The 13,566-nt window shown below is 48.9% G+C and overlaps 1 protein-coding gene across 1 annotated transcript in view; it reads right to left on the bottom strand.

Moving 5' to 3' along the window:
• The window catches only part of GABBR2 (gamma-aminobutyric acid type B receptor subunit 2), a 333,176-nt gene that overhangs the window by 155,462 nt on the left and 164,148 nt on the right, over nt 1-13,566 (bottom strand). Inside the window, exon 4 of the mRNA XM_040631654.1 lies at nt 10,640-10,741. Within this exon, the coding sequence (XP_040487588.1) occupies nt 10,640-10,741 (102 nt within the window). The remainder of the gene's footprint in view (nt 1-10,639; nt 10,742-13,566) is intronic.

A 13,566-nucleotide genomic window follows, 5' to 3' on the forward strand; every position in this document is an offset into this window, starting at 1 on the left:
GAGTAGGACATTCGAGATGCTGTACCAGGGGACTCCTGCTCAGTCCTCGCCAGTCTCGCAGGGCATGAGAATGAGCTACCTGTGGTTCTCTAAAACAGGTCTGCCATTCACGCACTCCTTCACGGCTCATTCCCCCGCCGCTCCCCTCTTGCTTTCTGCAAGCTCATGCATCTCGAATGCCCTTCTCTTTCACCCCACTCCTCTGCCTGGAGAGCTGCCACTCACCCTTCATGCTTTAGCTCGGGCACCCCTACTCTGAGAAACCATCTGTGTCCTCTCAGGTGGTCATTTGCTCCTCTGTGGGCCCACAGCACTCTGTGCCCTCCTCTATCATAGCCACTTGCTTGCCTGTCTTCTCCACTGGACTGAGGGTAACTTGATTCAGCTCTGGGTCCCCAGGTCAGGGGGACAGGGCATGACATATATATCAACCATAGGCGTTGAATGCATGACTAAGCGAGCAAATGCTATATGAAGTACCAAGTGCAGCGTCTGGCCTGCATTCCTTATTCAGTAACTGGTAGCCATGATCACCACTGCACTGATACCCTGCTAGCCTAGGGCCTCGGCACTCGCTGGGTTCACCATTTCTTGAATGCACTCAGGAGCCCATATTTTCATGGCTGACCACCTGACCACCTGCAGATAGATAAATAACCGGCTCTACCACTTGCGGACCATTTGGTGTCTCTGTTGCCATGACAACCAAGTTGCATGGACAATTTGGTGCTGCGCTCCCAGACTGTTAGAACTGGATGGAACCCAAGGGATCAATGATCTAGTGAACCCCTTCCTAGAGAGGCAAAAGGCTTCCCCCAAGACTGCACAGCACCCCGGAACCAGTGTTCTCACTTTGGTGGCCCTCTGACCATCAGAGGACCCTGGAGAAAGATCCTGGCCAGAGCCAGGTTATACCCATGGCAGGGAGCGACTCCCACCCACTGAGATTCTAGCCCGTAAGAGGTAGCAAGATGCCGATGCTGCAGTGTCTGCGAGAGAAGAACTGGTGGCCAGTGCAGCTGGAGCCTGGAATCCCGTGTAGGGAGTGGGCAAAGGGAGAAGGAACTCGCCTGCGGTCCTTAGCAGGAGCCTTGAGAGCAGTAGAAAGATGGGGAAGGGCTTCTCAAAATGGGATATGTGTACTCCTGGGGCGTGAGTTTTCCTGACAGTATGAAAAGCATCGATATACCCCATTCTTCTTTCCAGAGAAGCAATTTACGGGAAGATCCAGGGGTGAGGGGAAAGGTTTTGGATTTTGGGAGGTTTTTTTTCTCTTTTTTAATAAAGATTATTTCTTTATTTACGAGACAGAGAGAGAGAAAGAGAGAGTGAGCAGGGGAGAGAGAATTTCAGGCAGACTTCACGCTAAGCATGGAGCCGGACATGGGGCTCAATCTCACAACCCTGAGATCATGACCTGAGCCGAAACCAAGAGTCAGATGCTCACCCAACTGTGCCACCCAAGCACCCCTGGATTTCCAAAGTCTTAAAGTTTTTAACACATGCATGCTCTTACAAAAGTTCCAGAATCATGCTGTTCAGTGTTACATAACTTCTATCTTTTCCTGAAAATCTGTAAAGTGGAGAGAGAAATTTTGTCTTGGCAGTGGTTCCTACTTCTGGCCACACCTCCCCTCTCCCTGTCAGGGGTTTGAGCACATGCTCCTTTGCCACAGAAAGGACTCTGGGGCGGTGTGAGGAGTGCGAGGGGGAGGGGAGGAGAGCCCTGAAGGTCCCTGAGGCTGAGAGCGACGGAACAGAGTTGTGATGGTATAGAGAACCCAGAACATGACAGAGGGCAGGGTCCAAAAATCCTGTGCCCTTCCACAGACCCTTGATTCTGCAGGGGGACACCTGGAGTGAAAGGTGACATGGACACTTTGTACTCACATGGCTAGATCTCAGGTTGTACACCATACAGAGGCCTACATTCACACAAGGAGGCTTCGCCTACAGCAAAGGGGCCAACATGGGAGGAAACAGCGATGGGATGGGAGGTCCAAGATGGATTTCCTTTCCTCCTTCTTGGTCCTTCTCATCTCTTGTCTAGAGTCTCTTTGTCTCTGGGACACTTAAAGTGAGCTAAGATCACACACACACAAAAGTGACATTTCAGAAGGATGACCCAATTCAAAGACTTAGTGTATAAGCCCCAGTTTGCAGGGGATCCTAGCAAATAAAAACAAGGACGATCCCTGAGCTCTTTCCAGCTGCGGTACTAAGGAGTCCATCAGCCCCACCCAAGGACAGAGGTGTTATTATTATGTCCACTCCGGAAAGTTTCACGAGCGAGCTGAGCCCCCAAAGAATGAAAAAAGTTTTGCAAGTGCAGCAGACGCTGCTGGCCCTGCTGGTTCCCCCACTCAGGTCTGTCGCACCCCTCCCCATGCAGTGAGGGTGGGCTGCTTCCAGCTCACTCCCCTCTCTAGAGAACCGCCTCCAGCTGGGGGACTTCCTGGCCCTCAAGGCCATGCTATGTCCCACATTCTGCAGCACCCAGCAACCAACTCCTTGAAAGGTGGGGCCACCTTTGGGGCGCAGGCTGTGCTCCAGGCAAGCCCGTGGGGCCAGGTTAAACTGGCCTCCTGCAGCGGCCACACGCAGGCCCAGCTCCCCTCTTGCCTCATCCTGTCCCTTGCTCCCTTCTCCAGAGCGTGCTCTCAATAAATCCCTTTCACCAGACTCTCAGGCTCTGTTTCTAGGGAGTTCAACCTATGACACCGGGTCACACAGGTAGGAAATGGTGGTGCTGGCCTTGCCCCCAGGGGGGCCTGGCCCCAGGGCCTGAGCGCTTGACCACTCACCCCTACGTATTGCCTCCCTGGTTGAGAAAACATCCAGTTTGCGGCAACGGCTCGAGGGAAGTCAAGTAGACATGGCCGTGGAAGCCCTGCAGCAACAGATAGGACCCTGAGACACTGAAACACCTGGCAGACATTTAAAAGAGCAGGCGAGCAGAGCCCACCCCATCCTGCCCTGTCTGTGGCAGAAGCACGCAGTCCTGCTGGAAGGGAAGGTCAACCTGACACTGACCTTTGCGTTACCTGGCGTCTTCTGCCACCCATGCCTCTGTCTTGGCCCACTTGTAATCGCTTCCTGGTTTCCCAAGTGCCCAGCCCCACAGACCTCCTGGGCTCCTGGAAAATCAGATAAAACTGCGTGCAGTGCTGTAGGAAGGGAGGAGGTCTACTCGCGCCAGGGCAGCCAAGCTTTAGTGGCTGGCCATGATGAGGCTGGGGGCTTAGACCTGGGCCAGTGGGCACTGGGGAAGGAGTCTGGAGCCCAGGCCCACTCCTGCCCCCTGACTCCGGCTGTGAGACCTGGGGTAAGTCCAGCAGGGTTAGCCTAGGGGCTTCCCAAAGTCCCTCCTGGCCCTGACACACTGTTCCATACCCAGAATGAATACTTTTATTTAGTTAAAGTTAGTTTTTCTTAGACATGTTTTTCCTTACCAGAAATATGCCTAAAGGCAGAGAAGCAGGAGACATATATTCTTTTGTTGCTGTTGTTACATTAATCTTTTTATTCTGATTAGCCCTCCCATTTATTTTTCATTTTAATCTGTCTGCCTGTCTATTTATTGGAGTATAGTTGACATAAAATGTTACATTAGTTTAAGATGTACAACATAGTGATTGGGCAAGTCTATACCTTAAGGAGACCTATATTCTTTAAAAAAATTTTTCTTTAAAGATTTTATTTGTCAGAGAGAGAGAGAGCACGAGCAGGGGGAGCAGCAGGCAGAGGGAGAAGCAGACTCCCCACCAAGCAAGGAGCCCGATGCAGGGCTCAATCCCAGGACGCTGGGATCATGACCTGAGCCGTAAGGGTGATGCTCAACCGACTGAGCCACCCAGGCATCTCAAGGAGACATATATTCTTAACGAAGGAAGTAAAGAAGGAATAGCCCATAGCAACCCACTGGGAAAGCATGCCACTTCTGTAAAGTTTATTATTTTATCTTGAAAATTCACGTATATTTAGCATTCCAATAGCATATCTATGTTTATCTTAAGATAAAAATAATGCTTTTCTTCCCATGTTTCTGAGCAAAACTGGCCTGCTGGGAAGATGCACCATGTTTATTCGTTGCTTTTCTTCCCCCTGGAGTGCCTGTGTGAACCGTAGTTTCTGGCAGTCCAAGCAGGCTCCTGGCCTGTGGGGTTGGAGGGATGGGGGAAGTTCCCACGAGGCCTCTCCTGTGGAGCAAAGAGGGCAGCAGTCCACCTGAAGACCTATTTTTGTGGTCTTCCTATGACAGGAAGACTAAAGCCCCCCCGCCCCCCCCATGTCCTCTTTGCTAATCTCCAGAACCCGGGAAGGTGCTTCGTGACACGGCCAGGGGCAGTGAACGCTACAGATGGAATTAAGGTTGCTCATCGGCTGGTTTATAAATTAGGGAAATTTTCCTTGAAACTGAACTCTGAATGATGGGTTGGGGGGCTGCTCCAGGGAAGGCAGATAAAGCAAATAAAGTGAACAGAGCCTCTGAAGCCCGGTACTCTCCCCTACGGGGCCCAATGCTTCAGAGCAGGCACCCTGGAAATAGCCAGGGGCAGCCTCCGCCCCGCTCCCCGCCCAGCCTGGCAACAGTTCACTTTCAAGCCCCATGTTTGGAAAAGGCCTGGAAGGAGCTTAAAGGCCTCAGGTCTTCATCACACAGAGATGGTTTTTTTTCTTGACTTCCTTTGGGGGAACTTTGGTACCTATCTGCTAAATCAGCCTGATGAATTTTATGATTTGGTTCCTCTGTGCTCTTGCTTATTTTCGCCTGGGTGATCTGCCCAAGACTGAGAGCGTTATGGCTCCCAATGCTATTGTGTTTCTGTCAATTCTCCTTTGTATTTTAACAGGCTTTTCTTTATATATTTCAATGAGATGCAATTTACAGCAATAATGGTCCGTGAGTGTGTTATTCTCATGGTGAATGGTACCCCTGTCTATAGAGAATGACTCTCTCCTTCATCGCAGCCAGTACCTTGAATTCCCTTTGGTCTCATATGAACACTGGGGTTCTGGCTTGGTTTGGTTGGCTTGATCTACCTGTGCCCAACCTTTTACCTATGACCTTTCTGGGTTACTTCCTCTGTTGTCAATAGCTGTAATCAGTTCTTCAAAAACATAATTCTCAAAGTCTTTGCCTTTTAATAGGGAGATTGACCCGTTTGAATTTATGGTCAGAATGGCTCTATTTGGTCTGCAATTATATGTTATGCTTTCTGGTTTTCAATATGTGGACTAGATTTTCCCTGCTTCTACCTTCTCTGCCCAAAGCTTCGGGTTCTCTTTGCATTGTTTATCTTTACCATCAAGTTATTCAAAGCCTTCTTTAGCTTGTATGTTTATTTAGGAAACTCATGAGCAAGGTGGGCTCTGCGGAGTCCCTCTTTTACTTAAGACCAGGAGGTTACCACCCATACGTTTTATTCACCCACTTTTTGGGGCTCTGTGAATGGAATTTGGATTTTTCTCTCTCAGTTATTGTTATTAGAGTATCTATTTTTGCACCTTATGTATATGTACGTTTGCTTTCAACACGAACTTCTGCACCTGTGTACAATTTTATAACAATGATTTAGACTGAGCTCTCTGTCCATGGTTCCAGTGGCCCCCACTCAGCTGTCTCTGCCACGACCTGCTATGAAGTTTGCCATTGTTCTCGGCGGGCTGACATAGGACTTCAAGGATTAACTCTGAGAAGGGCACCTGGCTAGTACGCCTTGACTAGCACGCCGGGGAGGATGTGTCCCAGCTGCTCCATTGTCTCTGGGATTGAATGCTGCAGAGGAGTCGAGGTGGCCTGGTTTTTGCACCTTTGTGGGAAATTTGCTTTTTTCTGGCCTAGATACTTATAGATTTTTCCCCTTTATGTTCATACTTCAAGGCTTTTGCCAAAATGTGTCTTGGTATGACTCTCTTTTCACCAATTCTGCTAGAATGTGGAAAGGCCAGCTAGACTGAGCACATAAAGTGCACACATTTCCTTTATGAAATTGTTGATCTTGTAGTTCAAAAAAGGTTGACTGTTAGCAATTCTGTCAGTCCAATCCAGCAGGACTCCCTTGAGCCCACTTAAGTGTGTCTCCTTTTTTAAAAAATAAACTTATTTGAGATTGGTTTTAGATTTACAGAAAAATGACAAAGATAGAAAGTTCCCCTATGTTCCTCACCCAGCTTCCCCTACTATTAATATTTTATGTTAGTGTGGTATATTTGATACAATTAATGAATCAATATTGATTATTATTAGCTAGAGTCCATACTTAATTCAGATTTCCTTCATTTTCTCCCTCTAATGTCCTTGCTCTATTCCTGGATCGCATCCGGAGTACCATATTATACTTAGTTGTCACGTCTCCGACGGCTCCTTTTGGCTCAGGCGCTCCTTATTTTTGAAGACCTAGACAGTTTTGAGGAGTATCAGGAAAACGGCCTTCAACTAGAATTTGCCTGACGTTTTCCTCATGCTTAGGCTTGCGGCATGGGTTTTGGGAAGGAAGACCATGGAGGGAAATTGGCCTTCTCATCCCCTTCTATCAAGGGTACAGCCTATCAACGTGGCTTATCACTGTTGATGTTGACCTTGGTCACCTGGCTGAGATTGTTGTGTTTGCCTGATTTCTGCACCATCAAGTTACTCTTCCCCTCTTTCTATAGTATACTCTTTGGAAGGAAGTCACTTAAGAAGGGGTTTGTTCTGCTCTATCTCCGTGAGCATGAAATATCAACATAAATTATTTGGAATTCTTCTGTATAGATTTGTTTGTTCTTTCCCATTTATTTATTCATAGCAGCATGGACACATGGATATTTATCTTTATACTTTGGGTTATAATCCAATACTATTTTGTTTTGGTGCTGACATTGTCCCAGCTTTGGCCACTGGGAGCTCTTTCAGTTGGCTCCGACACCCTCCCATCAGTGTGTGTTGCTGCTGTTTCAAGCACTCCCTTATTTTCTAGCATTAGAAGATTCTCCAGGATCACCTTGCGTATTTCCGGCCCCAGTCCCAGAATCAGCCATCTCTCCAAGGAGTCCTGGATCCCTTTTATGGAAAACGGCGTTAGAAACTAAGATTTGAGGGGCGCCTGGGTGGCGCAGTCGTTAAGCGTCTGCCTTCGGCTCAGGGCATGATCCTGGTGTTCTGGGATCGAGCCCCACATCAGGCTCCTCCGCTAGGAGCCTGCTTCTTCCTCTCACACTCCCCCTGCTGTGTTCCTTCTCTCACTGGCTGTCTCTCTGTCAAATAAATAAATAAAATCTTAAAAAAAAAAAAAAAGAAACTAAGATTTGGGTACAAGGTGTGCTTGTTGCTACCATGGTGCCTATTTTGTTTTGAGTTTGGTTCTGTTTCATCTGTCCTCGTTTTCTCTTAGGATCTCCCTTCTCCAGTGTCCCTGTTAGCTCTTCCCTCCTTAGACTGACAACTTTCACCATTTCCTCTGAATTCTGGGAAATATCTCAAGTTTGTCCTTCACACTATTGATTTTTATTTTTCTTGGCATTAACTCTGCTCTCTAATACCTCCAATGCAGATTTTAATTCTGTTCTTTGGTATTTAATTTTCTTCCTCGTCCTCTGTACCTCCTTCTCTATCCTTTACCCCAGTAAACCAGAGATTTGCTCTTTCTCTGAGTGTTCCAGAAGTTACTTTACTTTATTCCTGAGTATTCTGTCCTTGTGTTCTCTGTTGGCTTTGTCTGTCCAGACTTGGTATTTTACTTACACACACTCAAATTAATTTGACTCTGGGTGATGGGGAATGACACAGTGAGCACAGCAGAGACTACTGCCTCCCAGAGCTTATGTTCCAGTGGGAGGAGACAGATGATAAAACAACTGGACAGCATGGACAGTAGGTCAGATGTTGTGAAGGGTTGACTGGTGTCCTCCAGAGATATGTGGAACCCCCAATACCTTAGAGAATGTGGCCTGATTTGAAAACAAGGTCACTACAGATGTCATTAGTAAAGATGAGGTCATACTGGAGTAGGGTAGACTTGTAATCCAACACAACTAGTATCCGTATAAGAAGATGATGTGAAGAGAAAGGGGAGAATGTCCTATGACGTAGGGATTGGAGGGACGCAGCTGCAAGCCAAGGAACATCAAGGATAGTTGGCAACACTAGAAGCAAAGAGAAAGTCACGGGAGAGCCCCAGAGCCCTCTAGAAAGTATGGCCTTGCCAACACCTTGACCTTGGACTTCCAGCCTCCAGAATGTGAGAGAATACATTTCTGTTGCTTGAAGTCACATACTTTGTGGTGCTTGTTACAGCAGCCCTTGGAAATGAATACAGACATCCATCAGTGAAATGGAGCAAATCAGCAGGAGGTAGGCAAGGGTTTAACTTTTTTTTTTTTTTTAAGATTTTATTTACTTATTTGACAGAGAGAGAGAGCACAAGCAGGCATAGCAGCAGAGGAAGAGGGAGAAGCAGGCTCCCCACCAAGCAGAGAGCCTGTGCTGAACTCGATCCCAGGACCCTGGGATCATGACCTGAGTCAAAGGCAGACGCTTAACTGACTGAGCCACCCAGGCACCCCAAGGATTTAATTTTAAGTGAAGCATTCAGGGAAGGCCTCTGGAAAATGTGAACAACTGAGCAAGGATGAGAAGGCTGGAGAAGGAGCCGTGCAGGTCTCTGGGGGAAGAGTGCTTCCCCCACAAGGACTCCTTTGCCAACAGACAGACTGGGCTCGGCTCCCCCAGCTTATGTGATGTTGGAATCCTTTCTGGGCACCGCAGCTGTGTGGGGCGGTGGAGAGACCTGAGCTGCCCTGTCACCCAGATCCAGGCTTGAATCCAGCCCACCGCTTTCCAGCTGTGTGACTCGGGTCAATCCTTAACCTCTTGAGCCTCACGTTCCCCATCTGTGACACAGAGATGCACAAACACCCTCAGTCCGAGAGCTGAAGGTCAAGGCTCTGCATCGGGCCTGGCTCTGGGTCAGGGCACCGCACAGGCAGGCCACCATCTCCATAATCAGTCTGTCACTCCTACTTCCGCTGGCACTAGTTGGTTGAAGAGAAGAGCACCCAGGTCCATCCCTAATTTCTCGCAGACTTTCAGCTAGTGCTTCTGGTCCACACACAAAGGCTCTTTAAGCTTGAAAGCCCACAGAGCTCCGTGGGGCCTCTGAGGCTCAGAAAGAAGCTATTTCAAGTGCCCACCCTGGGGAGACGCTGCCCCGTGTGGTAGGAAGACGTCTGCACAGTGTCAGGCTCCTCTGGCCCCACCCCAGCTGTTCCCTACAGAGTAGACACCCCACTGCTCTGGGTCCTCCGGACCCCACAGCCCGAGCGGACCCTCAGGCCACACAGCTTGTGTGGAACAGCGTGGGCAGAGCCGGCCCCAGCTACCTGGGCTGCCAGCAGGCCCTACTTAGCTATGGTTTCCTTCTTTGCAGGGGCTCTCAGGGCTGAAATGTCACACACAGGTACAGTGTCTGCCCCTGAAATCAGAGCTCTGCTTCCCTTGTTCCTTGGTGCTGGGCCTCAGTCTTCCCGTCTGTGAACCGAGGGCTTTGGAAGACAAGAATTCTAGACTGCCACCTGCTCTGACTGGTGTAACCCGGAACCTGCCCAAGAAGGAAGGGGGCATGTCAGCAACTGGCACCTGGGCTCTCCATATCAACAACCCTAAATGTGGGCTTGAGGGAATGGAAGAGAGGAAGAGAGGGAGACAGGAAGGTGACCACTCTATGTCTGCACCTGCTTATACACCCCTTAGCACTTCCCACTGCCCCCTGGATAAAAGACCAAACTCCTTAGCTCGGCATTCAATGCTTGTGGAACCTGGCTCCAAATTCTTTTTTCAGCCCCAACACACCAGCTCTGTGGAATTCCTGCTGGTCCCTGTTGCGTGATGAGCATGGTCGCTCTGCCTTCTTACCTTCAGCCCTCCTTCCCTGCTGGGCACCTGCAGGCCCCCATCCTGCTCCTCCTCCCTGGCCAGGTGCAAATGCTTCTCTGGAGCCTTGTCTGAACCCTCTCCCTAGGCGGGATGAGTCACTTCCTCCCTTTGTTCCCAGGCCCCTCTGTTCCCGATCCCCAGAGAGTTAACTGGCTTTCTCACCAGCTGTGAGCAACCTGAGGACAAGGGCAGGCCTGACTGTGTCAGTGAGCCCAGGAGGAGTCTGGCACAAACAAGCTGGTTGAGAGTGTTTGTGGGATGAGCAGACAAACGGCAGAGACCACTTACAGCTGGGCAAACTTCTAGTTGGCCCTTTCCATTCCTCGAGTGAGTGTACCGAGAGGCGTCAGGAGCCTAGACTTTCAGTCCCAACAACTGTACTTCCTCGCTGTGCCTTTGGGCAAGACAGCCCCTCTCTCTCAACCTCTTCGCAATGAAGAAGGTAATAACTCACACCCTGCTTGCCTCTGAGGCTCAGTTGAGAGATACAAAATCACCAAGGAAGCTCCATGTGGCTGTGCACTCAGCAACCAGGCTGTTGGTCACGGCTGGCCAACCCAGGGTGAAGCCAAGGGAAGCCAGCGTCTGGGCGCCTCTCCCCACGTGCGAAATGCCAGGACGAGATGAGACAGCCAGAACTCAAGGGTATTAAGAGTCAGGGATGTGGGGAAGCCCAGGGCACAGTGTCCGTCTGTCCTCCAGGCTGTGGCCAGCCACACCTACCTTAAGCTTTTTGACACTGGTGCAGGGGTCGTTGGAGAAGCTCTCAGTGTCCGAAATCTCGATGTCCTCACCATACAGAACCCCAGTCAGGTCGTTTCTCACCTGTTACAAAGAGAAAGCAGTGGGTGGGTGTGCTGGCAGCCACGGGAAAGACAGGAAAGGTTTGTTCAGAGGGGTCAGCCCAGGAAAGCAGCTCAACTGGGCTGGTTTTCTCCACCAACAATGCAAAAGGAGCGATCTTTCCCCTTCATTATAAACTAGGCCCTGTGAGACCCATCTCACCGGGCAGGTGACACAGGGACACAAGGACAGCAGACTGGATTTGTGCAGGGGTTTCCTGGGAGAGTCAAGACGGGCATCCGAATCTCTGGCCTTTCATGCTGGTGTTTCTCTGCCCTATCACGCGGTCTCCGAGTCAGACTGTTCACATACACCTCTATTTGTATTTTGCATTATTTATTTGCAATATTATTTCACTTCTAGTGTGAAGTAATAATAAGACACTCAGACAGATGGTGCAGAACAGAGGAAACAGTAAGGGGCTACGGAACCAGCCTGGGCTGTTTCACGTAACTACCTGTCCACTGACATGCAGACAGCTAACATCTATGTGTTTGGAGAACAGAGGTCTGCAAACTCTGGGGTTTGCCGGGTCCGGCCAGTGTGTGAAGCAGTCTGTGTGGAAGGATGTCAGGGAGTGGTGGGGACAGTGGCAAATGGGTGACCCCATGTCCCATCTAAGGTAGCAGCTGCTCCAATCATGCTGTGTCACAGTGCTAGTCTGGGGTCACTAGATCTTCTGATCTAGGGGGAAGAATTCAGAAATCTAGGTTTTTAAAAATATAAGATCCTTTCATATCTTAAAATGTTGACACGATTTTGATTTATTTATTTATTTATTTGACAGAGAGAGAGGCAGTGAGAGAGGGAACACAAGCAGGGGGAGTGGGAGAGGGAGAAGCAGGCTTCCCGCTGAGCAGGGAGCCCATTGCAGGGCTCGATCCCAGAACGCTGGGATCATAACCTTAGCTGAAGGCAGACGCTTAATGACTGAGCCACCCAGGCGCCCCTAGATTTTGAATTATTTAAACACACAGAACAAAGTAACGCCAAACCAAAGAAATCTGAAATTTGTATCTGGCCTGTGGCCACGGCTGAGCACCCGCTGACAGAAAGCAATGGAAACTGGGCTGTGTGTTTCACTAAAAACAACTAGGTGTGGGGTAGGGGCCCCAGGTTCTAGGTTCTGCTCTGTCACCGACTTGCTTGAGACCTCGGCCTCGCTGTGTGACTCTCCCTGTCTCAGGGCTTTGGTATCTTCTTCCTTAGGAGGAGATGGTCCTTACAAGCACTTCTTGTTCACACCCATTAGGATGGCTATTATCAAAAAACAGGAGACAGCAAGCATTGGCGAAGACATAGAGAAATGGGACTCCCGGTGCACAAAATGGCACAGCCACTGTGGAGAACAATATGGCAGTCCCTCAAAAGTGAAACATAAAGAACTCTATGAGCCAGCATTCTGCTTCTGCGTATATTCTCAAAAGAACTGAAAATAGGGTCTTCAAGATGTATTTGTATACCCATGTTCACAGCAGCATTAGTCACAAAAGCCAAAAGATGGAAGTAACCCAGAAGTCTATCAACAGATGAGGGGATGAACACATGTGGTGTATCCATGCAATGGAACATCATTCAGCCTTATGATGGAATGAGGGTCTGACCCATGCTACCATGTGGACGAAATGAAGACATTACATTAAGTGAAAGGAGCCAGACACAAAGGGACAAATATTCTAATTCCACTTATATGAGGTACCTACAGGAGTTGAATTCATAGAGACAAAGTAGACCTGTGGCTACGTGGGGTTGGGGAGGAGGGAATGGGAAGTTAGTGTCTGAGCGGTATAGTGACTGTCTGGGAGGAGGGAAAAGATCTGGGGATGGATGGCGGTGCTGGTAACACAACAGTATGAATGTGCTTAATGCCCCTGAACTGCACACTTGAAATGGTCAAGTGGATGGGCGCCTAGATGGTGCAGTCGGTTAAGCATCCAACTCTTGGTTTTGGCTCAGGTCATGATCTCAGGGTCATGGGACTGAGACCTGTGTAGAGAACGCTCAGTGAGGAGTCTGCTTAGGATTCTCTCTCCCTCTCCCTCTGCCCCTCCCCTTGCCCCCCCAAAATAAATAAATAAATAAATCTTCAAAAAACGGTTAAAATTCATGTTATGTATAAAACGTTCACATTATGTGTATTTTATCACAGTAAAAGCAGCACTTCTTGTTTCAACCATTGGTAGAGTCTTCCAATGCATATATCAAAGTGTTTGGAATAAGCCGGCCCCAAGCGTTGCAGGACGGTAACTGGGAAGCCACCACAGTGGATGGAGTTTCAGTGGGAACTGCTGTATTTTATTTCTTTAAGACAAATATGACATAAACAGAACAAAATCTGAGCATTTATTAATTCTGGGTAACGAGTCCATGGGTGTTTGCTATTCTGTGTTTCCCGAATGCTTGAAACACTCTGTGGTAAATGTTCTGTACAAAGAACGAAGCTGCTGCAGTCAGGGTGAACCCTGTCCATCCTTCGTTCTTACTTCTGTTTTGAAGGAAGACTGGGAACTAGTTGATTACACAAACAAAGTTGACTTTGGCATTACAGTTTATGTCTGCTGCCACAAATCTTTTTGGGATGCAGGTGGAGCCCCGTTTTTAGTTTTGTGTGTCAGGGGGTGTTGCAACAATAATTATTAGACATGGAAAATGTGCAAAGTCACCCTGGCTAGAGGCAGTGCAGCTGGTGCACCCGCTACCCGGCATGCGGAGCGGCCCTCTGCTTGCTTGCCACACATGCTCATGGGAACTCTTAGAGCTCCTTTGGGGCTGAGTCTTTTCACCTCTGAAATGGGCACAACACAGCA

Source organism: Ursus maritimus, unplaced genomic scaffold (assembly GCF_017311325.1).
Source record: "Ursus maritimus isolate PB19 unplaced genomic scaffold, ASM1731132v1 scaffold_17, whole genome shotgun sequence".
In the NCBI taxonomy this organism is placed as follows: domain Eukaryota; kingdom Metazoa; phylum Chordata; class Mammalia; order Carnivora; family Ursidae; genus Ursus; species Ursus maritimus.